The sequence below is a fragment of the Cetorhinus maximus genome, chromosome 12 (genome assembly GCF_964194155.1).
Source record: "Cetorhinus maximus chromosome 12, sCetMax3.hap1.1, whole genome shotgun sequence".
Classification (NCBI taxonomy): Eukaryota; Metazoa; Chordata; class Chondrichthyes; order Lamniformes; family Cetorhinidae; genus Cetorhinus; species Cetorhinus maximus.
Genome location: NC_135890.1, coordinates 20693985 through 20721344, shown reverse-complemented (window position 1 = coordinate 20721344; position 27360 = coordinate 20693985). Strand labels below are relative to the sequence as shown.

The 27360-nt window shown below is 44.5% G+C and overlaps 1 protein-coding gene across 1 annotated transcript in view; it reads right to left on the bottom strand.

Moving 5' to 3' along the window:
- LOC144687276 (inosine-5'-monophosphate dehydrogenase 1) overlaps positions 1 to 21339 on the bottom strand; it is a 43681-nt gene extending 22342 nt beyond the window's left edge. Inside the window, exon 1 of the mRNA XM_078553135.1 lies at positions 21104 to 21339. Within this exon, the coding sequence (XP_078409261.1) occupies positions 21104 to 21201 (98 nt within the window). The 5' untranslated portion in view covers positions 21202 to 21339. The remainder of the gene's footprint in view (positions 1 to 21103) is intronic.
- Positions 21340 to 27360: the final 6021 nt, after the last annotated feature.

Below are 27360 nucleotides of genomic sequence, written 5' to 3'. Positions count from 1 at the left end.
CTCTTTAAAATCTCATATTTGACTCCCACACTTTTCCAGTTGATCACACTATCATGAAAAAAGCCTAAAAAATGAAGTCAAGAAAATTATAAAACAAAGAATTAGATGCCAACACAAATTTTCTTATCAAGTTATTCATCTGCTTAATCAAAAGTTTAATTTCTTTACCAACAGGCTTCACTTACTGAAGAGCCATGTTTAGTGTGTGGATAAAAGGTTAATTATTATGCTTCAGTTTAAGATTTCAAATGATTATTTTAACGAAAAACATCATCATACTTTAAATAAACTTGTTTGAGCGACATAGCTACACCATGGTTATAGATAACGCCTTTGGTTCAAGGAACAGGTTTTATGGTTGCAATCATTATTGTTTCTAATATAGCTGAAAAGACAACTTACCCTCAATGCACTATTAGAAGTTTATTTTTTAAAATCACGAGAATTAATGGCCAAAAGGGTTGCCTCAATTCTATGCATCTTAAGCTTGTTTTAAAGATGACTTTACTGGCAAATCATAGTAAAAAAAAAATTAAATTTATTACAAGACCTGTTATAAAAACACAGATAAAAAGCATTCTTTCAGTTTTATATGTAAGTTAAAGCAAATGGCTTTTTATAACAAATAAAAGCATAATATCCTTAGACTTTCGTTGAACAATTTTTTTCCCTAGGTATGCTTATGCGTTTACTCGATTCTTTAACTCTTTTTCATCTTCTGGCTCCCAATAGTTTTTATTTTAGGAAAATTTTTTGAAAGGGGTCCCGACCTCTAGACTATGCTCAAGCCGGTTGCGCGTGAAACGTTGAGGTGGAACATACAATGGGGTTCAATAGCATTTTTCATCACTTCAGGACAACCCAGGGCACTTTACAGCAAATTAAACACTTTGGAATGAAGAAAACGCAGCAGCCAATTTGCACATTGAAAGACCCACAAAAGCTATGCAATAATAACCAGATAATCTGTTTTTAGCGATGTCAATTGAGGAATAAATATTAGCCCAAGATACTGGGAAAATTCCCGTGTTCTTCTTTAAATTTTTAAAAAGGGGTCCTGACCTCTGGACTAGACTCAAACTGGTTGTATGTTGAGATGCAATGGGATCTTTTACATCCACCTGAGGGGGCAGACATGAGGTCTCAGTTTTATGTTTCACCTGGCAATAGCACCTCTGATAGTGCTGCTCTCCTCAGAACTATACTGGAGTGTTAGTCTAGACTTTGTTCTCAAGTCTCTGGAGTGGGACTTGAACCCAAGGCTTACTGACTCAGTGTTCTACACACTGAGCCACAGCTGCCGAGTCCAGTTTCATGTCCTAGAAATCATAAACCCAAAAGAGCATAGTAACTACCAATAGACTGAAATTCACAGCTATAGGAGTCAGCACATAACCCAGACACAAACACGATGCTTTCAGCTCAAGGCCAAGCCTGGAGCCAAAATAATGAACTATTTTTGTTTGTTGTGCTTTTTGAAATGTATATATATTATATAAAAACAAGCAGTCCCACCTCCTCCACACTCCATGTGAACTTCAATGACCAGTGACATAAGTCTCATAAGAGAAACCAAGCCACCGCCAGAAACACTCCGCTTAAAAAAAACCAAACGCAGCTGCCAGCTGCTGAAATGGGTTTCCCACGGGCTCCTCAAGGACCAATGGTTAAATGTTTTGCAGCTGACTGGAGCACTGGGTCAGGGCACTGGACTTTGAGTACAGGACCTGGCATACAATCTACCCTGAGCTGATGGGATGAAAATGGCTGTCAGCTGCAAAGGTTCTTTGGGGCTGTCACATTTCCAGCAAGTTTATCACAACTGCCAAAGATATTTGATGGGGTACACCGGAGACAGTCACTCCAATAAAAGGACCTTATTACACAGTCTATAGCGCCAAAACTGACTATCCGGCCTAACTGGTAATGGCAAAGTTAATGCTTCATGCAAGGCTCCTCCCTCACAAATTACCTCTTTCCCATCTTACCCATGCTGTACATACCCTGGGAGTGTTTGATGGGGCAGTGTAGAGGGAGCTTTACTCTGTATCCAATCTGTTCTATACCAATCCAGGGGTGTTTCAAGAAATGAGACAATCAGAGGGGATGAGGATGATGAATGCATGAGTCACAGAGGGTGTCACTGGTGATTTTGGCTAGGGCAGTCTCCAGACTATGACTGGGGCATAAACATAACTATGTATTCAAAGAGATTGTTCTGGGTCTGATGTCAGAGGAAGTAGTTGGCAATTTAGTTAGCATGTAGGCTAGCAGTAGAAGCTGCAATCAGGAGGGGATTCAATGGGATGAGTTTGGAGGGTAAAAGAAAAAAATTGTGATACTCCTGCTACCAACATAAATCAAAATAGGCAGCTCCAACTGCACTCCTGTACCTGCCTTGTCAAGAGGAAAAAGATGAGGTAAGTAGGAAATTGTGATCCTGCAAAGCCTAGTTTGGATTTTTGAAGCCTATTGATGTCAAAAGGGAAGCAAGCTGAGGGGTTGATTTCCATTTAAGGTCCTGGAAAAGAATGAATTTAGGGAAGCAAATTAATTTCAATTTCACCAATCAGGATGCAGAAATAAGGAAGTAATATAGTTATACAGTCCAAAGTCAAATCTTTCAAGAAGTTCTCAAATTACTATGCACTCACAGTCAAGAACAAAGTTTAATAACCTATGATTTAAGGCAATTTCAGAATTGTCTCTCCTACCAGGAAAGTGTTTAATTTTTGAGGAACATTCAATTTCCAAGATCTAATTAATCCAATGAACCTTCCCTTTCAGGGGCTGACACTGTTAATGATGCTGTTGTGGAGATGAGGAGAATTTTTTTTGCTCTAAGTTATGATGATCTGGATCATGGAAGCAGATTCTGTAATAACTTTCAGAAGGAAACTATGCCTCTACTAAAAAATGAGAAAGTTGCAGGGATATCAGGAAAGAGCAGGGGAGTTGAATAATCGGATAGCTCTTCCCTCAGTCTGCATCTTCTCCTACATACTTCAGATTTTTGATAATCCATGCTTGGTGTCACCAAACCCCTAATTAAAGGAAGGTTCTTAGACTAAAGGGTTCATAACCTTCCATGTAGCAGCTCCCTATCCTTCAGCTTCTCATACGCACCCCCATCAGTCAAAAGCAGAAACAATTTTTTGAACAGACGCCATCCTGAAGGTTAAGGAGCACGCAACAGCCAAGGTTCAGAGTAAACTATTTCCAGTGGTTAAGATCCAGCAGGAAGCCCAGCAACAAAAGACAAAAAGGCTACAGGATAGATACTTCATCTGAATGGGCTGGTGATGGCCGATATAGAACTAATAAGAGAGAATTTCTTGACTCAACATTGACCAACCTTATACAATGGGTCAGGTATTTCAGACAAGAAATTTAAAGCCTTTCAAAATTCGGTTCAACGATATAATGCAGAGATTTCCCACCACCCGAAAAGTAAGACAAGGGCAACAGATGTACAGCAGCACCATTAGCTCCAACTTCCCTAGCAAATCACACATCATCCAAACTCAGCCACACATCAGGCGTTCTTTTATCATCACCAAGTCAAAATCCTGGAACTCCCTCCCTAACATCACTGTGGGAGCATCTTTAACACACGGGACTAGAATGGTTCAAGGAGGCTCATCACCACCTTCTCAAGCATAATTCGGGATGAACAATAAATGCTGATTTTACCAGCGACCCCAACACCCCGAGAATGAATTATGGAATTCTGAACTGTTGAGCGATGATGGGCCGAATATTGTCCCTCATCCATAATTTGCATAACAGATCATGTAAGGTTTTGATGCCTCATTGTCAAAACTCAATAGCATGATATGTATGTTTGCCATCCTCTGCTTGGCTGTTTAATAAACAAACTCTAATTAAATCGCTCCTGTAGCCCTAGAATGGTGGGCTTCTTGTGGGAACCGCACACAACAAAGAAAAACAAAACTTCTCTGGAATCGAAAAGTAAATAACAGCTCTTTCAAGGCCGAGGCTTCTTGGAATTTAAGACACAAAATTCTCAACAATTAGAAACAAAATGTGCCACATGTTTTAATAAATAATTGAGAAACAGCTGCTAACTTCAAACCACGATGCACTGCAAGTCCTCTTGATCCAAGAGATAGGTTAGCTGTACCCTAAACAACTGTGATGCAGACCACACCTCTGGGAGAGCCAGAAACAGTTGTTAACAAGGGCTGCTGAAGATCCCACCAGAGAAAATAACTTTCCTGGAACTTGTCAGATAGCGCGGCAGTTTCCAAACAAGCAGCCCTGCACTAACACTTCTGAGTCAGAAGATTATTGTTTCAAGTCCAGTTCCTGAGACCTACACCAGCTGAGGTGCCATCTTTCGATACAAGATTGTCTGCTCTCAGGTGAATCAAGTAGCACTATGTCCTGGCCAATATTTATCTCTCAGTCAACATCATTAAATACAGATTATCTGGTCATATCACATTGCTGCTTATAGGAACTTGCTGTGTGGAAACTGACTGTTGCATTCCCTACATTATAACAATAAGTTCATGGCGGTAAAGCGCATTGGTACAGTCAAAGTCATGAAAAGCACAGTGTAAATGCAAGCTTTTCTTTCGTGGGCGAATGTGCTGGATATGGAAGCAGGTTATGGGTAAGTGGGCAAAGTGGGGAGGAGCTCTAAAACAGATGATTTCAGGAGACCTTTTGCAAAGTAAGGAAAAAGGTAGCAATTAAAGGGCTCAATTAAGATTGTGTAAAGGATGAAGATTCCACCATCAACTGGGGTTTGAGGTGGTTGGGGGAGTTGAGAATCTATCATCACATGTATGGATTTGATAAAAATGCTCTCCATTTGGTTTGTAATTTCTTGATTAAAGCTCACCGTTTATCTTTCTAAAACTATTTTTGAACTGATATGCAACCGCACCCCACACCCTCGCAAGAAGACTCTTCCTTAAGCCACATGACCCACTGAAGCTACATCTCGTGCTGGCCACTTACCCACACCCCATCTCTGATCCATGTGACCATCCTATGAGTCCAATTTATCCACTTGCAACATTCAGCAATGAGATAATTCTTTTATTAAATTATACTTAAAACAATTTAGCAACATTCCAATAGATTATAAAGGAGAAATTCTCAGCATTAGACAAACCATTCAAAATGTAAACTCTAATAGAAAAAGTTAAAATAATTACCGATCTCAAAATAGAACACATATCAGCTTGAGTTAATTAGTACACTCTCGTCTCTGAGGCATAAGGTTGTGGGTTCAAGCCCTATTCCAGGTTGTTTTCTCATGTTATGTAGAAAAGTTATTGAATTCAAGTGCTTCCAGCAGGGGCTAGTGGACGTTCCACTAGCTTCCCACCTCCCCCTAACCACCCTCCCAAAACACACAAAGTTCAGAGACTCTGAGGCTAATTGCAGTGATTGGCACTGTTGACCCACAGTCTGAAGATGGAATCTCCCAAATCTATACAGCCATAGCCACTGAAAGAGCCATCATTTTTTATTGATTAATTGGTGAATGCTTACTTGTGTGTGACCAGAGAGAGGTTTTTTTTTACATTAAGGGGAAATTGTGCAGCAGTAACTTAGAAGAGGGGCTTTGTGAGATTTACACAGCATGAGATCAAAGTCATTAGTTGATCATTCCATCAATTGGGATATACTGATGGAAAGCCGTGGGAGAGATGGCACAGGGAACCACAGGACTGAAATCTCAACACTGCACTTGGGAGCATTATCAAAATTCAACAATTCAGTCAGAACCCTTCTAAAAGAAAGTTGGGCCCAAATGAAAAAAATTAAAACTTGGTGAAAGGCCTACCAGCAAGAAGTGAGCCAAGCCAAGTTTGGCTTTTAAAAGTCTGCAGATTGTAAGAGGAGAAGGCAGAGGAAGCTCAAGAGCACAGGAGGCTATACGGCCCCTCATGCCTGCACTGAGTTCCAGTTACAGGTGCCAGCCAAGTCAGAAGTAGCAGTGAGTCTCCATTTAAAATGGCCAGAACACAGCAAAGGTAAAGTGCACGTGGAATGGATAGGTGTAGCCGAAAAAGGAAGTTGAAAGGAGGACTTGTAGTTACACTGAACCATTCAGCAGGGAAAATTGACAATAGGGCAAACTTAAAGGCTTTGTATCTGAATGCGCGTAGCATTCAGAATAAAACTAATGAGTTAACAGCGCAAAGAGAGATAAATAGATATGATCAGGTGGCGATTACTGAGACATGGTTACAGGAAGAACAGGATTGGGAGTTGAATATCCAAGGGTACTCAGTGTTTCGGAAGGATAGGCTGGAAGGAAAACATAGAAACTAGGAGCAGGAGTAGGCCATTCGGCCCTTCGAGCCTGCTCCACCATTCATTACGATCATGGCTGATCATCCAACTCAATAGCCTGCTCCCACTTTCTCCCCATACCCTTTGATCCCTTTCACCCCAAAAGCTATATCTAACTCCTTCTTGAAAGCATACAACGTTTTGGTCTCAACTACTTTCTGTGGTAACGAATTCCACAGATTCACCACTCTCTGGGTGAAGAAATTTCTCCTCATCTCAGGAGCTGATGGCCTACATCCCAGGGTCTTAACAGAAGTGGCAGCGGAGATAGTGGATGCATTGGTTATAATATTCCAAATTCTCTGGATTCTGGAAAGGTTCCAGTGGATTGGAAAAATGCTAATATAACGCCCTTATTCAAAAAGGGGGGGAGGCAGAAAGTAGGAAACTATAGACCAGTTAATTTAACATCTGTCGTTGGGAAATTGTTGGAATCCATTATTAAGGAAGTAGTAATGGGGCATTTGGAAAGTCAAAATGCAATCCATCGGAGTCAGCATGGTTTTATGAACAGTAAATTGTGTTTGACTAATTTGCTAGAGTTCTTTGAAGGTGTGACAAGCAAAGTGGATAATGGGGATCCTGTAGATGTAGTATATCTGGACTTCCAGAAGGCCTTTGATAAGGTGCCACACAAAAGATTAATACACAAGATAAGATCACATGGAGTTAGGAGTAATATATTAGATTGAATAGAGGATTGGCTAACTGAAAGCAGAGAGTCGGGATAAATGGGTCTTTTTCTGAATAGCAAGCTGTAACTAGTGGGGTGGAACAGGGTTCGGTCCTTGGGCCCCAACTATTTACAATTTATATTAATGACTTGGATTCAGGGATAGAAGGTACTATAGATAACTTTGCAGATGACACGAAAATAGGTGGGAAAGTAAGTTGCAATGAAGAAATAAGAAATTTACAAATGGATATGGACAGGATAGGTGAAAGGGCCAAAATGTGGCAGATGAAGTTTAACGTGGATAAGTGTCAGGTTATCTATTTTGGTCGGAAGAATAAAAAGGCAACTTATTATTTAAATAGAGAGAAACTTAAGAATGCTTCAGTGCAGAGGGATGTGGGTGTCCTCGTGCATGAATTGCTGAAAGCTAGTATGCAGGTACAGCAGGTAATAAGGAAGGCAAATGCAATTTTGGCATTTATTGCTAAAGGAATAGAGTATAAAAATAGGGAAGTGTTGTTGCAACTGCATTGGTGAGATTGCACCTGGAGTACTGTGTACAGTTTTGGTCCCCTTACTTGAGGAAGGACGTTGCATTGGAAGTGGTTCAGAGGAGGTTCACTAGATTGATTCCAGAGATGCGGGGCTTGTCTTATGAGGAGAGATTGAGCAGTTTAGGCCTGTACTCACTAGAGTTTAGAAGGATGTTTTTGCACCAGGTTACAAACAGTCCGGTTTAGTCTCCAAGTCGCCAAGGAGAGAGATGGAGTCAGTCACTGGAGAAAAAAGTTTGCAGCAGGTATCGAAAACAGCCACTTCAGTTTTCCCAATATTTAATTGAAGGAAAATTTTGCTTCTCCAGTACTGGATGTTGATTAAGCACTCTGATAATTTAACAACAGTGGGAGATTCAAGAGAGGTGATGGTAAGGTAGAGCTGTATTTTTTTTAAATTCATTCAAGGGATGTGGGCTTTGCTGGCTAGGCCAGCATTTATTGCCCATCACTAATTGCTCGAGAAGGTAGTGGTGAGCTGCCTTCTTGAGCCACTGCAGTCCATGTACTGTAAGCATGCCCAGAGTGCTGTTAGGGAGGGGGTTCCAGGATTTTGGCCCAGCGACAGTGAAGGAACAGCGATATATTTCCAAATCAGGATGGTGGGTGGCTTGGAGGGGAACTTCCAGGTGGTGATGTCCCATGTATCTGCTGCCCTTTTCCTTCTAGATGGTAGTGGTCATGGGTTTGGAAGGTGCTGTCTAAGGAGCCTTGGTGAGTTTCTGTAATGCATCTTGTAGATGGTACACTCTGCTGTCACTGTGCGTCGATGGTGGAGGGAGTGAATGTTTGTGGATGGGGTGCCAATCATGTGGGCTGCTTTGTCCTGGATGGTGTCAAGCTTCTTGAGTGTTGTTGGAGCAGCACTCATCCAGGCATGTGGGGAGAATTCCATCACACTCCTGACTTGTGCCTTGTAGATTGTGGGCAGGCTTTGGGGAGTCAGGTGATGAGTTACACACTGCAGGATTCCTAGCCTCTGACCTGCTCTTGTCGCCACAGTATTTATATGGCTAGTCCAGATCAGTTTCTGGTCAATGGTAACCTCCAGGATGTTGACAGTGGAGGATTCAGCGATGGTAGTGCCATTGAATGTCAAGGGGCGATGGTTAGATTCACTCTTGTTGGAGATGGTCATTGCCTTCACTTCTGTGGCATGAATGTTACTTGCCACTTGTCATCCCATGCCTGGATATTGTCCAGGTCTTGCTGCATTTGGACATGGTTTACTTCAGTACAGATGAAAAGTAATGCTGTACTTTCGGGTGATGTCACCGAGGGGTAAGAAATGTGGACAAGTGATAGAAGGGGGGCAAGAATAGATCCTTGGGGGACACCAGAGGTGAAAATGTAGGAGCAGAATGAGAAACCATTACTGGTAATACTCTGGCCACGAGTAGATAGATAAGAACAAAGTGAGAGCAGTCCTGCTCTGCTGGAGAGGCGGTGGAGGAAGATGGTGTGGTCAACCATGTCAAAGGCTGAAGACAGGTCAATGAGAAGGAGGAAGGGGATATTGTACATTTGTTACAGTCACATGTAATGTCATTTGTGACTTAGATAAGAGCTATTTCAGTACTATGCCAATGGCGGAAATCTGATTGGAGGGATAACAACGTGGATTTCAGGGAAAGATGGTGAGAGAGACAGTTGAATGATGTAATGGAGGAATTAGAGGATTGAGTCAAGATCAACAAAATGGCACAATGCAGAAGGAAGAATCATAATTGTGCAGGCTGCTCCAAGTGGAGCTAGCACTGATGCAATGGGCCAAAGGGCTTCCTTCTGCACCAATAGAATTCAGTTAGCACGATACATTTAATGCAGACTCTCCCACCATCCAAGGCAGCGAGTGAGCCAAGGGTTTCCTGTCATTTCAGCCTCTGAAACATTTCAATTCTACCTGTAAGGGAGAACAACTAATGGAGTATTAGGCATCAGCCTAACAAGCCTCCTGGCACAGACATCACTTGCTACCAATCCACCTCGATGTTCTCTCTACTGCCAGTTATCTTCATGCACTGTCAACTTTAGCTTTCATATCCATATTGTCCATTAAAATACAGCTACCAGTCAAAAACTTTGCAGTTTGATTTAAAGTAAAAACTGCAGTTCACACTTGCACAAAGAACCTACTAAAACTTAGCCCAACCACATTCCATAACGTCTTTATACACCCTGTAATAAATCACTGCAGGCACCTGGGTCACAATGACACTGCCCCTTGAAATAAAGAGAAGCACTGAAGATAGCAAGGACACAGAATGTACTCAATATAGGGGACTTCAATAATCATCAACAAGAGTGACTCAGAAGGACTGCTAACTGAATGTGCCAGCCAAGTCCTAAAGGACATATCTGACAGACAGAACCTGCAACAGGTGGCGGGAGAACCAACAATAATTTATATTTAAATAGTGCCTTTAATGCAATGAAACGCTCCAAGATGCTTGACAGGAACATTATAAAACAAATGGTACCAAGCCACATAAGGAGAATTAGGTCAGATAACAAAAAACCTGGACCAAAAAGGTAGGTTTTAAGGAGTGTCTTAAAGGAGGAAAGTGACATAGAGTAGCGGAGAGATGTAGTGAGGGTATTCCCCCGAATGTGGGATCTAGGCAACTGAAGGCACAGTCACCAATGTTAAAATTGCAGATGCACAGGAAGCCAGAATTAGGGGAATGCACATCTGAGCGTTATGGGGCTGGAACAGATTACAGAGATAGGGAGGGGAAAAGACCATGGAATAATTTGAAAACAAGGATGAGAATTTTAATATCAAAATAGTCCTTGTTTGGGAACCAAAGTAGGGAAGCAAGCACAGGCGTGATTGGGAGAACAGGACTTGCTGTGAGCTAAGACACAGGGAACAGAGTTTTGGATTACCTCAAATTTACCGAGGGTAGAATGCGGCAGACCAGCCAGGAGTTCATTGGAGTAGTCAAATCTAAAAGTAATGAAGGCATGAATGACAATTTCAACATCAGTTGAACTGAGACAGGTGCAAAGTCGGCCAATGTTATGGAGGTGGAAATAGGCGGTCTTAGTGATGGCAAGAATGAGATTGGAAGGTAATCTCGGAATCAAATATGTCATCAAGGTTGCAACAGACTGCTTAATCTCAGGTTATTGCCAGGGAGAGGGATGCAGTTGATAGCTGGGGAATAGAGTTTGGAATAGGGACCGAAAACAATGGCTTAAGTCTTCCCAGTATAGTGTTTAATTGGAGGAAATTTCTGCTCCCCAATACTGGATGTCGGATAAGCAGTCTGACAATTTAATGACAGGACAGGAGTCAAGAGTGGTGGTGGTGAGGTAGAGTTGGGCATCATCAGCGTGCATGTGAAAATTAAGGCTGTGGTCTTCAGTTGATGTCACTGAGGGACAGCATGTAGGTGAGAAAGAGGAGGATAAATCCTTGGCGGATAACAGAGGTAACAGTGTAGCAGCAGGAAGCGTAGTCATTGCAAGTGATTCTCTGGCTACGATTAGATAGGTTAAGATTGGAGCCAGGTAAGTGCAGTCACAGAATCACAATGCAGAAGAGGCCCTTCAGCCCATCGAGTCTGCACCGACACGTGAGAAACACCTGACCTACCTACCTAATCCCATTTATCAGCACTTGGCCCATAGCCTTGAATGTTATAAACAAAAAGCTAAAAGCTACTGCGGATGCTGGAAATCCAAAACAAAAACAGAATTACCTGGAAAAACTCAGCAAGTCTGGCAGCATCGGCGGAGAAGAAATCAGTTAACGTTTCGAGCCTTCATGGCCCTTCGGCAGAACTGCAGCATAGTTTCAACAAGGGAGTTGACCCTTGTTGAAACTATGCTGCAGTTCTGCCGAAGGGCCATGAAGGCTCGAAACGTTAACTGATTTCTTCTCCGCCGATGCTGCCAGACTTGCTGAGTTTTTCCAGGTAATTCTGTTTTTGCCTTGAATGTTATGCCGTGCCAAGTGCTCATCCAGGTACTTTTTAAAGGATGTGAGGCAACCCACCTCCACCACCCTCCCAGGCAGCGCATTCCAGATCATCACCACCCTCTGGGTAAAAAAAGTTTTTCCTCACATCCCCCTAAACCTCCTGCCCTTCATCTTGAACTTATGTCCCTTCATGACTGACCCTTCAACTAAGGGGAATAGCTGCTCCTTATCCACCCTGTCCATGCCCCTCATAATCTTGTACACCTCGATCAGGTCGCCCCTCAGTCTTCTCTGCTCCAATGAAAACAACCCAAGTCTATCCAACCTCTCTTCATAACTTAAATGTTTCATCCCAGGCAACATCCTGGTGAATCTCATCTGCACCCCCTCCAGTGCAATCACATCCTTCCTATAATGTGGCGTCCAGAACCGCACACACTACTCCAGTTGTGGCCTCACCAAGGTTCTATACAACTCCAACATGACCTCCCTACTTTTGTAATCTATACCTCGATTGATAAAAGCAAGCGTCCCATATGCCTTTTTAACCACCCCACTAACGTGCCCATCCACCTTCAGAGATCTATGGACACACATGCCAAGGTCCCTTTGTTCCTCAGAACTTCCTAGTGTCATGTCGTTCATGAATACTTCCTCGTCATTTTACTCCTTCCAAAGTGTTTCACCTCACACTTTTCAGGGTTAAATTCCATCTGCCACTTATCTGCCCATTTGACCATCCCATCTATATCTTCCTGTAGCCCAAGACACTCAACCTCACTGTTAACCACCTGGCCAATCTTTGTGTCATCCGCAAACTTACTAATCCTACCCCCCACATAGTCATCTATGTCATTTATATAAATGACGAATAATAGGGGACCCAGCACAGATCCCTGTGGTATGCCACTGGACACTGGCTCCCAGTCACTAAAGCATCCTTCTATCATCACCCTCTATCTCCTACAACTAAGCCAATTTTGAATCCACCTTATCAAATTACCCCGTATCCCATGTGCATTTGCCTTCTTTATAAGTGTCCCATGTGGGACCTTGTCAAAGGCTTTTCTGAAATCCATTTAAACTACATCAACTGCATTACCCTCATCTACACACCTAGTCACCTCCTCAAAAATTTAAATCAAATTTGTTAGGCATGACCTCCCTCTAACAAAGCCATGCCAAATATCCCTGATCAAACCTTGCCTCTCCAAGTGGAGATAGATTCTCTCCTTCAGAAATTTCTCCAATAGTTTCCCTACCACTGAGGTAAGACTCACTGGCCTGTAGTTCCCTGGCTTATCTCTACAACCCTTCTTAAATAGCGGAACCACATTAGCTGTTCTCCAGTCCTCTGGCATCTCCCCCGTGGCCAGAGAGGAATTAAAAATTTGGGTCAGAGCTCCTGCGATCTCCTCCCTTGCCTCCCTCAGCAGTCTGGGACACAAATCATCCGGACCTGGAGGTTTGTCCACTTTTAAGGCTGCCAACATCTCCAATACCTTGTCGCTCCCTATATCAATTTGCTCAAGAACTTCGCAGTCTCTCTCCCCGAGTTCGATACCTTCATCCTCATTCTCTTGGGTGAAGACGGATGTGAAGTATTCGTTCAACACTCTACTGATGTCCTCTGGCTCCACCCATAGATTGCCCCCTTGGTCCTTAATGGGCCCTACACTTTCCCTGGTTATCCTCTTGCCATTGATATACTTATAGAATATCTTGGGATTTTCTCTACTTTTACCAGCCAGAGCTTTCTCATATCCCCTCTTTGCTCTCCTAATTACTTTCTTAAGCTCCACCCTGCACTTTCTGTACTCCACTAATGCCTCTGATTTGCTCCCCTTGTACCTGCTAAAAGCCTCTCTTTTCCTTCTCATCGTCCTAGCCAGCTGCATGACAATGGAGAGAAGTTGGAAGAAAATTGTTGATCAACCGTGTCAAATGCTACAGACAGGTCACGGAGAGAAAATTTACCTTTGTCACAATCACACAAAATGTCATCTGTGGCTTTGATAAGAGCCATCGTGATACTGTGGCAGAGGTGAAAACCTAATTGGAGGGATTCAAACATGGAGTTCTGGAAAAGATGGGAATGGATTTGGGAGGGAGCAGCACGTTCAAGGGCTTTGCAGAACTGAAGGCTGGCTGCAGCCCTAGTCATGCTGTTCTAGTACAGCTACAACACTGACATTTACTCAACAATGTGGAAAATTGCGCAGGTATGTCATGTCCACAAAAAGGATTAATCCAATCTGGCCAATTAAAGCCCTATCAGTCTACTTTCAATCACCAACAAAGTGATGGAAGGTGTTGTTGATAGCACCAACAAGCAGCACCTATTCAGCAAATATCCTGCTCACTAATGCTCAGTTTGGGTTCCGTAAGGGCCACATCACCACCAGATCTCATTACAACCTTGGTCCAAACATGGATGAAGAGCTGAATTCCAGAGTGATTGGAGGCCAATGATCTCTGCCACAGGGATTCACTGCAGGGGTTCCTCAGGATAGTGTCCTATACCCAGTGGCTTCAATGACCTTTTGACCATCATAAGGTCAGAAGTGGGGATGGTCGCTGATGATTGGAGTGCTCAGTAACATAAACAAAAGAGATGAACTCCTGAGGTGAGGTGAGAGCGACTGCCCTTGACATCAAGGCAGCATTTGACCAAGTATGGTACCAGGGAGCCATAGCAAAACTGGAGTCAATAGGAATCAGGGGGGAAACTCTCCACTGGTAGGAGTCATAGCTAGCATAAAGGAAGGTGGTTTTGGTCATTGGAGGCCAATCATTTCAATCCCAGGACATCACTACAGGAGTTCCTCAGGGTAGTGTCCGAAACCCAACCATCTTCAGCTGCTTCATCAATGACCTTCCCTTCATCACAAGGTCAGAAGTGGGGATGTTCACGAATGATTGCACAATGTTCAGCACCAGTCACTACTCCTCAGACACACAGGCTGTCCATGTCCATATGCAGCAAACCTGAACAATATTCAGACTTGGGCTGATAAACAGCAAGTAACATTCGCGCCACACAAGTGCCAGGCAATGGCCATCTCCAACAAGAGAGAATCTAACCATCGCCCCTTGACATTCAATGGCATCACCTTCGCTGTATCCCCCACAATCAACATCCTGGGGGTTACCATTGACCAGAAACTGAACTGGAATAGCCATATAAATACTGTGGCTACAAGAGTAGGTAAGAGGCTAGGAATAGTGCGATGAGTAACTCACCTCCTGACTCCCGAAAGCCTGTCCACCGTCTATAAGGCACAAGTCAGGAGTGTGACGGAATACTCCCCACTTGCCTGGATGAGTGCTACTCCAACAACACTCAAGAAGCTTGACACCATCCAGGACAAAAATAGCCTGCTTGATTGGCATCCTATTCACTCCCTCCACCACTGACACACAATGGTAGCAGTGTGCACCATCTACAAGATGTACTACAAGAACTCACCAAGTCTCCTTCAACAGCACCTTCCAAATACACAACCACTACCATATATAAGGACAAGGATAGCAGACACATGGGAAGACCTCCACCTGGAAATTCCCCTCCAAGCCACTCACCATCCTGACTTGGAAATATATCACTGTCGCTGGATCAAAATCCTGGAACTCCCTCCCTAACAGCACTATGGGTGTATCTACACCACATGTTCTGCAGTGGTTCAAGAAAGCAACTCACCACCACTTTCTCAAGGATAATTAGAGATGGGCAAAAAATGCTGGCCTAGCCAGCGATGCCCATATCCCACGAATGAATAAAATAAATCTTAACATCCCTCCCTTGAAATTCAATGGGATTACTATTGCTGAATCCCCCACTATCAACATCCTGGTAGCTCACTGACCAGAAAGTGAACTGGACTAGCCATATAAATACTGTGGCTACAAGAACAGGTCGGAAGCTAGGAATCCTGCAGCAAGTAACTGACCTCCTGACTCCCCAAAGCCTGTCCACCATCTACAAGGCACCAGTCAGGAGTGTGATGGAATACTCTTCAGTTGCTTGGATTCGTGCAGTTCCAACAATTCTCAAGAAGCTCGACACCATCCAGGACAAAGCAGCCTGCTTGATTGGCACCCCATCCACCACCAATGCACAGTAGGAACAGTTTTTATCATCTACAAGATGTGATGCAGCAACTCACCTAGTTTCCTTTGACACCACCATCCAAACCCATGACCTTTACCACCTAGAAGGACAAGGGCAGCAGATGCATGGGAACACCACCACCTGCAAGTTCCACTCCGAGTGACACACCATCCTGACTTGGAATTATATCGCTGTTCCTCACTGTCACTGGGTCAAAATCCTGGAACTCCCTTCCTAACAGCACTGTGGGTGTACCTACACCACATGGACTGAAACGGTTCAAGAAGGCAGCACACCACCACCACCTTAAAGGCAATTAGGGATGGGCAATAAATGCTGGCCTAGCCAGCAATGCCCAAAATCCCATAAACAAATAAAACAAAAATCATGCCTCCTTAGATACTGAACAGTCCATGCCCAATTGCAGTGAGAACTGGACAACATTCAGGCTTGGGCTGTTAAGTGGCAAGAAACACACACGACACAAATGCCAGGGAATGAGCACGTCCAACAAAAGAGAATCTCACCATCTCTCTTTGACATTCAATGGCATTACCATTAGTATCCCACTATCAACAACCTGACCTCTGACCAGTAAACTAACTGAGCCAGCAATATAAATACTGCGAATTCTGCAGCAAGTATCCCACCTCCTGACTCCTCAAAGCCTGCCCACTTTCTACAGGGCACAAGTCAAGCATGAGACAGATTGGGTCCTGAATATTGAGAGGTATATGACATTGAAGAATAAGGAGCTAGGTAAATGTAAAATGTAAAATGTAAATGTAAAGGTAAAAACTCTTGATCAATGATGGCATTTGTGCAATAGTTAGAGATGACCTTGGTTCAGCAGATCAGAATGTAGAATCGGTTTGGGTGAAGATGAGGGATAGTAGGAGAAAGTCGTCGCAAGTGGGAGTTGTCTACAGACCCCCTAACAGTAACCACAATGTAGGACACATTATATAAGATGAAATATTGGGTGCTTGTGATAAAGGGACAGCAATAATCATGGGTGATTTTAATCTACATATAAACTGGAAAAATCAGATTGGCAATAGTAGCCTGGTTGAGCAGTTCATCAAATGCTTTTGAGATAGTTTCTTAGAACAGCACATTCTGGAACGAACCAGAGAGCAGGTTATATTAGACTTGGCATTGTGTAATGTGACAGGATTAATTAATGACCTCAGAGTAAAGGCACTCCTAGGTAGCAGCGACCACAATATGATTGAATTTTACATCCAATTTGAAAGGGAGAAGAGTGGGTCTAAGACTAGTATTTTAAACTTAAATAAGGGCAGTTTTGTGGGTACGAAAGCTGAGCTAGCTGCAGTGAACTCGGATACTAAGCTAGGGGATAGATCAATACAGATGCAGTGGCAGACATTTAAGGGGATATTTCAGAATGCTCATAAGTATACTCTTACTGTAAAGAAAACTTCTAAGGGGAGGACCCACCATACATGGTTAACTAAAGAAGTTAAGGAAAGCTTCAAACTTAAGGAAAAAGCATATAACTGCGAAAGCTGAGTGGCAGGTCAGATGATTGGTCAGAGTATAAATATTTTGCTTCTGTCTTCACTATAGAGGATACAAAAAACATTTTAGTAATAGCTGTAAATCAGGAGGTGGAAGGAAATGGGAACTTGGAGGGAAATTACAATCACTAGGGAAGTGATACTGAGCAAACCGATGGAACTGCGGGCTGAAAAGTCTCCGGGTCCCGATGGATTTCATCCTAAGGTCTTAAAAGAGGTGGCTAATGAGGTAGTAGGTGTGTTGGTGTTAATTTTCCAAAATTCCCTAGATTCTGGAAAGGTTCCTTCAGGCTGAAAAGTAGCAAATATAACCCCTCTATTCATGAGGGAAGGGAGGCGGAAAACAGGAAACTATAGACCAGTTAGCTTGACATCTGTCATGGGGAAGGTGTTAGAATCGATCATTAAGTAGTTATAGCTGGGCACTTAGAGAACCTCAAGGTAATAGGAAGAGTCAGCATGGTTTTGTGAAAGGGAAATCATGTTTAACCAATTTATTGGAGCTCTTTGAAGGAGTAACATGCCCTGTAGATAAAGGGGAGCCTGTAGACATGCTGTGCTTGGATTTCCAGAAGGTATTTGATAAGGTGCCACATCAAAGGTTATTGAGGAAAATAAAAGCTCATGGTGTAGGGGGTAACACATTAGCATGGATATAAGATTGGCTGACTGGCAGAAAACAGAGAGTATGCCTAAATGGGTCTTTTTCTGATTGACAGGATGTGACGAGTAGAATCCTGCTGGGGCCTCAACATTTCACAATTTATAACAACAGCTTAGATGAGGGGAGTCACACAATGCTAATGACACAGATAGGTAGGAAAGTATATTGTGAAGAGGACAAAAGAAGGTTGCAGACAGATATAGGTAGGTTGAATTAGTGGGCAAAAATATGGCAGATGGAGTATAACGTGGGAAAATGTGAAGCTGTTCACTTTGGCAGGAAGAATAAAAATGTAGAGTATTACTTAAACGGAGAACGGCTGCAAAATTCTGAGCTGCAGAGGGATCTGGGTGTTCTAGTGCATGAGTCACAAAAAGTTAGAATGCAGGTGCAGCAAATAATTAAGAAGGTTAATGGAATGCTATCCTCTATTGTGAGAGGAATTAAACATAAAAGTAAGGGTGTTATGCTTCAGTTATACAGGGCATTGGTGAGACCACAACTCAAATATTGTTTGCAGTTTTGGTCTCCTTATTTAAAGAAGGATGTAAATGCTTTGGATGCTTTTCAGGGGAGGTTTACTAGATTAATACCTGGAATGAGCGGGTTGTGTTAAGAAGGTTAGACAGACTGGGATTGTTTCCACTGGAGTTTAAAAAAGTGAGTGGTGACTTGGGTGAAGTATATAATATTCTGAACGGTATTGACAAGGTGGAGGAAGAAAGGATGTATCCTCTTGTGGGTGCGTCCAGAAATAGGGTGCACTGTTTTAAAATTAGGAGTTGCCCTTTTAGGACAGAGAAGGCAGTGGAAGCGGGTCGTTGAATATTTTTAAGGCAAAGGTAGATAGATTCTTGTTAGGCAAGGGAATCAAAGGTTATTGAGGGTAGATGGGAATGTGAAATTCGAAACGCAAACAGAGCAGCCATGATCTTAATGAATGGCGGAGGAGGCTAGAGGGGCCAAATGGCCTACTTCTGCTCCTATTTCCTATCTTTGAATGTACACCCCACTTATTGTCCAACAACACAAGTGTGACATCATCCAGGACAAAGCAGCCAACTGCACTTGATCAGCACCCCATCCACCACCTTAAACAACAGCTTGTCCTCCACAGTGACACACAAGGGCTGCAATGTGAACCATCCACAAGATGCGCAGCAGATACAAGCCAATGCTCCTTCAAAAACACCTTCCAAACCCACAACTACCACCTTGAAGAACAAGGGCAGCAGACACATGGGGACAGAGCCACGTGCAAGTTCCCCTCAAAGTCACACACCATCCAGACTTGGAAATATATTGTCTTCCATTCACTGTCGTTGGGTCAAGATCATGGAACTCCCTCCCTAAACGCACTGTGGGTGTGCCTGCACCACATGGGACTCCAGTGATTCAAAGCAGCAGCTCACCACCACCTTCTCAAGGGCAATAAATGCTGGCCCCTCCAGTGACTCTTTCATCCCATCAACGAATGAAATAAGAAAACTGTTAATGTCCTGGGGTCAGGGGAAACAGAGGGAAAAAGATCTGGCAGGTTTCTTACTCCTAATTGTTATGCAGTAACCCCTGCTGAAAGTTGATTATGGGGTTACCGAGTATAGGATGTTGCTCCCCACATTGTTAATTAGTCTGCTGGCTCTAGCAGTCTCTACCCACCTGAATAGTCTGTTGATTTGGTTACAAGACCTGCATATCACCTGCAGAAACCGTACCCCAGTTTGAGTCAAGAGATTCAACGACAACTTGCATTTGTATACTGCCCTTAACATAATAAAATGTGCCGAAGAGCTTCAAAGTAGTGATTAAGTAAATCTGACACAGCCACATGAGGAGGTATTAGGACAGGTGACCAACAGCTTGGTGAAAGAGGTGGGTCTTAAGGAGCAACCTAATGATGGGCATATGGAGAGGTGCAGAGGTTTAGGGAAGAAATTCCAGAGCTTAGGGCCCAGGCAACTGAAGGCATGGCCACCAATAATGGAATTGACAAAAATTGAGAATGCGCAAGATACCAGGGTTGGAAGAGCCAGAACTTTCAGAGGGCTGTAGGATTGATGGATGTTAGAGGATTTGAAAGATCAGCATTTTAAAATTGAGGAGTTGCCTCAGGGTAAACAGAGAATTAAAACACCCCATGACTCTTTGGCAGTCTGCTTGTCTGAGATCGACATGCCTCACCACACAATCACAATACACAGCAGAAACAAGCATAAGTTCATTGAATATTTCATTGAATACACAGACCTGACCAGCAGCTAGGGTACAGGCTTAAGTGCTTTCTTATCTTCCTCCTTATAAAAAAAATCAACTATTCATTTTGAAGATAAGAACAACATAACCACAGCAATTCACATGGAAAGATGTGCAAGGATGACAAGAGAAAGTGAACCATGCTGGCAATCTGAAATCAAAACAGAAAATGCTGGAAACAGGCAATGGGGCAGCAGCGGGAAGATGGAAGTGTTGGCAGAAGGGGGTGGGGTGTGAGAAAGGGACACAGGGTGGCAGATGGGATGGTGGTGTGGGGGAAGGGAGAGTGGCAGAGGGGAGCCTAGCCCAGGGCGGGCGGCCGGCCGGAGGGGGCAAGGGCGGGCGGGCGGGCGGCCGGCCGGAGGGGGCAAGGGCGGGCGGGCGGCCGGTCGGAGGGGGCAAGGGCGGGCGGCTGGCCGGCCGGCGGGGGCAAGGGCGGGCGGGCGGCCGGCCGGAGGGGGCAAGGGCGGGCGGCCGGCCGGAGGGGGCAAGGGCAGGCGGCCAGAGGGGGCAAGGGCAGGCAACAGGGGGTGAAGTGGTAAATAAGAGGGGAAGAGTAGATAGAGGGATGGGTTGAAGCCAGCAAGGGGGGGAGACTAACTCCTCAGCTGCTTGGGCTGTTCTTTATCATTAACTTTCCCCACATTTGGACAGACGGAACCCGATTTCAGATGGATCCCGAACCCACCCCACCCAAGCCAACCATGATCGCCCCCCAGCATCTACCCCTCCCCAGCACCCCTCCCCATCATCTACCCCCCTCCCCATCATCTACCCCCCTCCCCATCATCTACCCCCCTCCCCCAGCGCCCCACCCATCATCTACCCCCCTCCCCCAGCGCCCCACCCATCATCTACCCCCCTCCCCCAGCGCCCCACCCATCATCTAACCCACCCCATCGTCTCCCCCCCTCCCCCAACAGGCGCCAGTCCCCCGGGTCCCGGTCACCCAATCACTCTCCCTCCCTGCCCGCCTGCAACGTGGAGCCAGGCTGTGAGCAACGTGTCCCCGGGGGGGGGGGCGGGGGGGCGGCTCTTACTTGTAAGTGAGTCCGTCCGCGGAGGCGAAGAGTATCTGTGCGGTGAGCCCGTCCTCGGGCACATAGCCGGTGCCGCCGCTGATGAGGTAATCGGCCATGCTGCAGAGAGACAGAGAGAGTCGGTGAGCGAGTGATGGAGGGAGCGAGTGAAGCCCGCGGGCCCAGAGAGGGCGGGGCCAGGCTACTGCCTCGGGCACGCGCCGCCGCCGCCGCCGCCCAATCCACGAGGACGCCGGCCCGAGCAGCGCCTGCGCGAGCCCCCTGCGCGCCCCCACGAGCACTGCCACCGGTGTGCATGCGCATGCGCCTCCCCGCCCTGGGCTCGGGTAGGGAGGCTCTGCGCCTGCGCCACTTCATCCCGAAGACTGAGTTCCAGTTTCACGTCGTTTGTTCGGATGTTGGAAACCGCTTTGCGGTCAGTGTAATATTTATAATTCAGCTGTCACTGTTCTCATGTACGGAAATGGAAGTTAATTTGCGTGCAGGAAGCTTCCACTAACAGCAGTATAGTAAAGACCAGATAATCTTTGGATCATTTTGGTGGAACCTGGAACTATGGTATAAAATAAAGCATTAGGCTCTAAAGGGGGTGTGGGTGCAGAGGGACCTATACCCTTCCTGAGTGTGCTAATAACATAATAAATCAATATGTTACCAGCCCCTTAAAGGGGCACTGTAACAAAAATCAAAACCGTAAAGGAAACATGTTTGAGATAAAGTACTGGTTCACGGGGTGATGAGGCACAGCTGTCCCATGTGGCACCCACCGGTTGCCGAAGGCCCCCAGCTTGCCAGCTGGACGCCATCTGCTCCCTCTCCAAACACACCCAGGTGCGGACGTAACCGTGGAAGAGGGGCAAACCACCCCGCCCACTGCCCCCCACTGTCTGGGCCTGTTTACTGGTCACTTTGGCTAGGCCCAGGAGCAGGCTAATGAGGAGATCATCCGATCTGCCTGACCGCCCCCCCCCCCCCCCCCCGACCTCTGCCCACCAGGTGGCCAAAGATCAGGAGCGTGGGGCTGAAGTGCAAACAAAATTTGAGGAGCTGCCCCTTCAAAAAATGAAGTGGCGGCTGCAACCTCACACAGCCTACGTACACATGGAACATGGACTCCCTGAGTCCAGGGAGTCCTTGAACCACCTTAAATTTTTGTTGCACGGGACTGTTGCGAGCAACACCCTCCATGCCAAATCCTGGATGGTAAAGGGAAAGACTCCCTTGAAGATAGTCTCCCACCAGGGGCCCCCGCAGGACAGAATGCTGCAGCATGACCAGATGGCGAATGAGGGCGAGTAGGTGGAGGGTGTGCAGCAGCAGCCCATATAGGAATGGAATGGCATGGAGGGAGTTTCTGTGAGATGGCTCAAATTGCGGGACTGAGGTTCCCGAGGGTGGTTTCGGGACCTGGCGCCTATGTGAAATTCCGTCCAACCGAGGGTCAGTTCAGACGGGAGTCTACCGCACGCTTGAGATGCCTTGACACCTTGAGTGCAGTCGGGGCCGAGCACCACATTCTTAAGGCTATGGATGGCTTTGGCCATGAGCTGGACGTCAACAGACCCATGATGCGCAAGTTCTTGTGGCGTCATCCAGCCCACTCCTCCGCCATTTAGCAGGTCCCCAACTCTAGTCATCCCAGCAGCCCTCAGACAATAGCCGCTATTCCTGACAGCAGAGTGCTCCAGCTTGAGGCAACCATGTTCTAGACTTTAATCGGGTCCTGGTAAAAGATAGGTAACTCCCGCAAGGAAGCACAGAGACCTCCCAAATCTGTAAACAGGAGCTGCAGGTCATAATTGAGGCCATGAACCTGGCAGAAGAAATACGTCGCCCAGTGCATCCCATCTGAAAGAGAGCTTGATGTAAAGGTAACGGTACAGGTTCTGAAGGCAGAAAGTCAGCACTTGGGTGCAAAGGCACACCAGTGCCTGATCGCCTCCCCCCCACCTAAACAGGAGGCTCAGTACCTCAATTGCCACCCAGTGCATCCTTTTGTCCCAGAAGAAGTCAATGAGCTTCTTCCTGTTTCTTAGTGCCAAACTTCCAGGGAGGGATCAAAGTGACCAACCAGTACAACAACATTGTGGCCATCAGTTTGCTTATGATCAATACTCAAAAAATGTTTGCCTGCATATAAGGGACAACACCCTTGTTCTTCTTTGAATGGTGCCATGGAGGGCAGAAAGGACCTCAGTTTAATATACCTCCAACAATATAGCACTCCCATAGTACTACATCAGAGTGTCGACCTGGATCCTGTGCTGTAAAGCTGAAATGGGACTTGATTCTGTAACCTTTTGCATTAGAGTCAAGAGTGTTACCTACTGAGCCACAGCTAACACCAAGTGGGAGTGCTAGATCTCTAAACTCTTTCCTGAAATCTCAGATCCCCGATCTGGTAAATCAGCTGTCTCCGCTGTCTGCAATGCTTGAATGCCCTCAGAAAAGGAAAAAAAAATAAATTGCAGGGATATGGGGAAAGAGCAGAGATAATTCAATATCCTTCAAAGGGCTGCAGAGGCAAAATGGGAAGGCCTTTTGACAGCTTTGATTCTATGATGTCGCTCTTGTTTCTTAGTCGCCAGACCAAGCCACAATACTCAAGGTATGCTTGGCCCAGAGCTTGACACAGTGACACGAAAGGAAAATACCTCAGCTGCTGGAGATCTGAAATAAAAATAGAAATGCTGGGAAAACTCAGCAGGTGTGGCAGCAGCTATGGAGAGCAAAACAGAGTTAACATTACAGGTCAGTGACCTTTCATTGGACCTGGGAAATCTTAGGGAGATCACAGATTTAAAGAATATATAGAGGCAGGGGAAAGGGGAAGGAGAGGATAGAACCAGAGCAGGTCTGTGATAGGGCAGAAGACCAGAGAGATCAAATGACTAAAGGGATGATGATCCAAGGCAAAAGGGATGATAATGGAACAGGTAAAGAAGGAAAATATCTGTCCCAAGGAGGAGGTGTAAGTGGAAAAGTAGAATCATTACCACAGCTGCCATCAAAAAAATACAAAACCAAGTGGATGCAGAGGTTATGATCTGAAATTGTTGAACTTAATATTGAATCCAGAAGGTTGTAAAGTGCCTAATCAAAAGATGAGGTGCTATTCCTCGAACTTACATTGAGCTTCATTGGAATAGTGTAGGAGGCAAAGGACAGAGAGCTGAGAGTGGGAGTGGAGCAGAGAATTATAATGACAGGCTCAGGGTCATGCTTGAAAACTGAATGGAGGTATTCCCCAATATATGGGATACTGTATCGGAAGAAGCAAAGGCTCCTACAATGTTTCTTAGATTTCCTCAGATGCTGCCAGACTTGCTTGATACAATCACTTTTGAATTACATAGATAATTACACCTATTTGGCCCAGGCCTTTGGGGTATATCCACACCGCATGCTTGTGTGTGCTGTGGTTGGTTTCTTCAGACACACCAGCTGTCCTTAAAAGGACCAGCCACTGAAGGCTAAATTCAAAAGGCACTACTGAGGGAGTGCTGACGGAGGTGCTATCTCTACTGTCTCTCAGATGGGCATAAATTCCCAAGGCACAACTTTGAAGAGGAGCAGGGGGGTTCTCCCTGTGTCCTGGCCAATATTTAGCCCTCAATGAACATTACCAAAAACAAATTATCTGGCCATTGTTTCATTACTGTTTGTGGTATCTTGCTGTGCACATATTGGCTGTCATGTTTCCTATGTGACAACAGTGACTGCACTCAGTACTTCATTAGCTGTGAAGTGCTCTGGGACATGCAGAGAATGTGAGAGACACAATATAATTTTAAATTTTGTTTTGTTGCATTGTTATCAACCCAAAATGATTGTGATTTTTTAAAGAGATTTGCTGAGAAACACTGATGTCTTGGAAAGTGTCACGAATATTGGTTACCCAACCGTGCCTCATCACCTTGTGAGTGCTTAAGGATTTGTTAGTAGGGACACAGCAAAAATTAGCTTTAACTAACGCAGCAGATATCACCTAATGCCAGGTTGCACACAGTGAGGATTGGTTATTGCTGTTGCTTCTACCCCAGGGAACCAAACCAAATAAATGAGAAAAAGAAAGGGAACCATAGATGGAGTCAGATGGCCTGCAAGAGAGAGCAAGAGAGGTTGATTGATAAAAAGAGGCAGGGGGGCAAATAGAAGAACATAGAAACAAAGTGAGATAGACAGGAGATCAGCGAGATAGAAACACGGGCAGACAAGTAAATGTGGAGAAAAATCGGGTAAAAAAAAATAGACGGGCATAGAGAGACAGAAACACAGAGGAGGAAACATGGCAAACAGATAGAAAGGAAAAAACAGAAGCAAATGCTAAGTGGTTGCTAGAAGGTGATAGGGAAATAAATAGAGCAACAGTTTAGAGACAGATGGACAGCAAGATTGTTGGAAAGGAACTGAAGAGGGCAGCTGCTCCCCTGTTAGTACCAATGTAAGGTCCAATATGTTACCATTGTCCTAATGCTTATAATGTACACAAATTAAGGAGCTGTAAGTAACTCCATAAAAACTGAAATGAACTAGTAGAAAATTGGGGGACTAGTGGCCAGAATGTCACTGAAGTTACAGCCAATCATCATCAGCAAGAACCAGAATTTTATATCTCGTTTTCACAAGGTAAACTAATCAAGTTATTATTTCACGTGAGTTATTTGTTGAGAAGAAGTGGAACATTTAAATAATAATGCTAGGTTTGCAGAAACAACACATACGCAAGAAAGTCACCAAAATGAAGGAACGGGACAAATAAAATAGTGTGCTTTTTTAGAAGGATCCCAAAGCCCTTAACGTGCAATGAATTACATTGTACAATGAGAAAGGTCATCCAGACCACCTTAAGTCATCCCGCCAGCAGGACCTTATCGTTATCCTTCCCTGCAATGCAGCATCCAATTGCTGCTTGAATGATTCCAGGACTTATTCCTCCACCACTCTATCTGCCAACTTTGGTTGGGGTCCAGAACTCCCAACATTGGCAGATACAGGAGCCATTTCTGAACTGGTGAAGTGACCTCATTGCCACATGAAAGACGCTTATGTGAACTAAAATCAAAAGGAAAAAAGGAGGCAAAAAAAGAGGGCAAGTGAAAGGATTGTGGAGGAATGAAGGAAAGAAAAGGGAAAGAAAGAAAGTAGGACTTTCATTTATATAGTGCCTTTCACGACCTCAGGACATCACAAAGCACTTTATAGTCAATTAATTCCTTTTTTTGAATAACGAATTTTATAATGTAGGAAATGAAGCAGTCAATTTGTGCGAACAAGGTCATCACAATGTGATAATGACCAGATAATCTGTTTTCGTGATGCGGATTGACGGATAAATAAAGTACTTTTGAATTGCAGCCACTGTTGTTTTTTCGGAAAGTGGAACTGGATAATAATTTGGTTAAAATTGAAGAAAAAAAGAGTAACGATGAGAGATGTGATGTCCTGCTTGGTGGGTGGGGGAGGTAACCAGTTGCCATTACTCTACAGAGCCGTCAGCACTTGGGCCCTTATTTTCCTAATCTACAAATATGACCTGGATACTGGCATCAACTGTACGGTCATCATATTTACTGATGGCACAAAACAAAGCAGATGACTCAGTCATGCATTAAAGGATTTGCAAATTGATTTAGGTATGTAGAGCAAATATACCAAATTAAATTCAACCATTGTTAAATATGAAATTCAAAATTGATGGGCAGGACTAAACCAGCTGGTCCATCAAGCCTGCCCCACACCTATTGTGGCCAGACCATCATGGCTAAACACACCTTCCCTCCCCTCACACCCTACTGTTGTTATATAATCCCGAGACAGATTGGAAAAAAAAGTTTGTTCAAAATATGCAAGCCAAAAATATACAACAAAAGGACTTGAATTAGTGAAAGGTGACACAGATTGAACCCTGACTGTAACAGGTGACACAACACTTTCAATGTCCAGACAATGTGGTGAAGTATTAAATACTTGATTACAATCCAAGCAGTAGAAGAGCAGAGTACAATGGCACATCAGGACCTCTACAATGATCAGAACTCAGAGGTTAAAAAGTCTAGGATTATAAGGCAAAGGGCAGAATGAAGGGGAAGACAAGAGGCTACTCAGATCAGAGGTTATCTCGGTTCTTTGTGGGAAACACATTTGGTGGTACTGAATTTCACTGAATTAGCACCTCTATGTTGACAGGTGCCCATAGTGAGCTATTACAGGTACAGGCTACACCTGAGAAAGTTCTGGGTCAATTTGAAATGTAC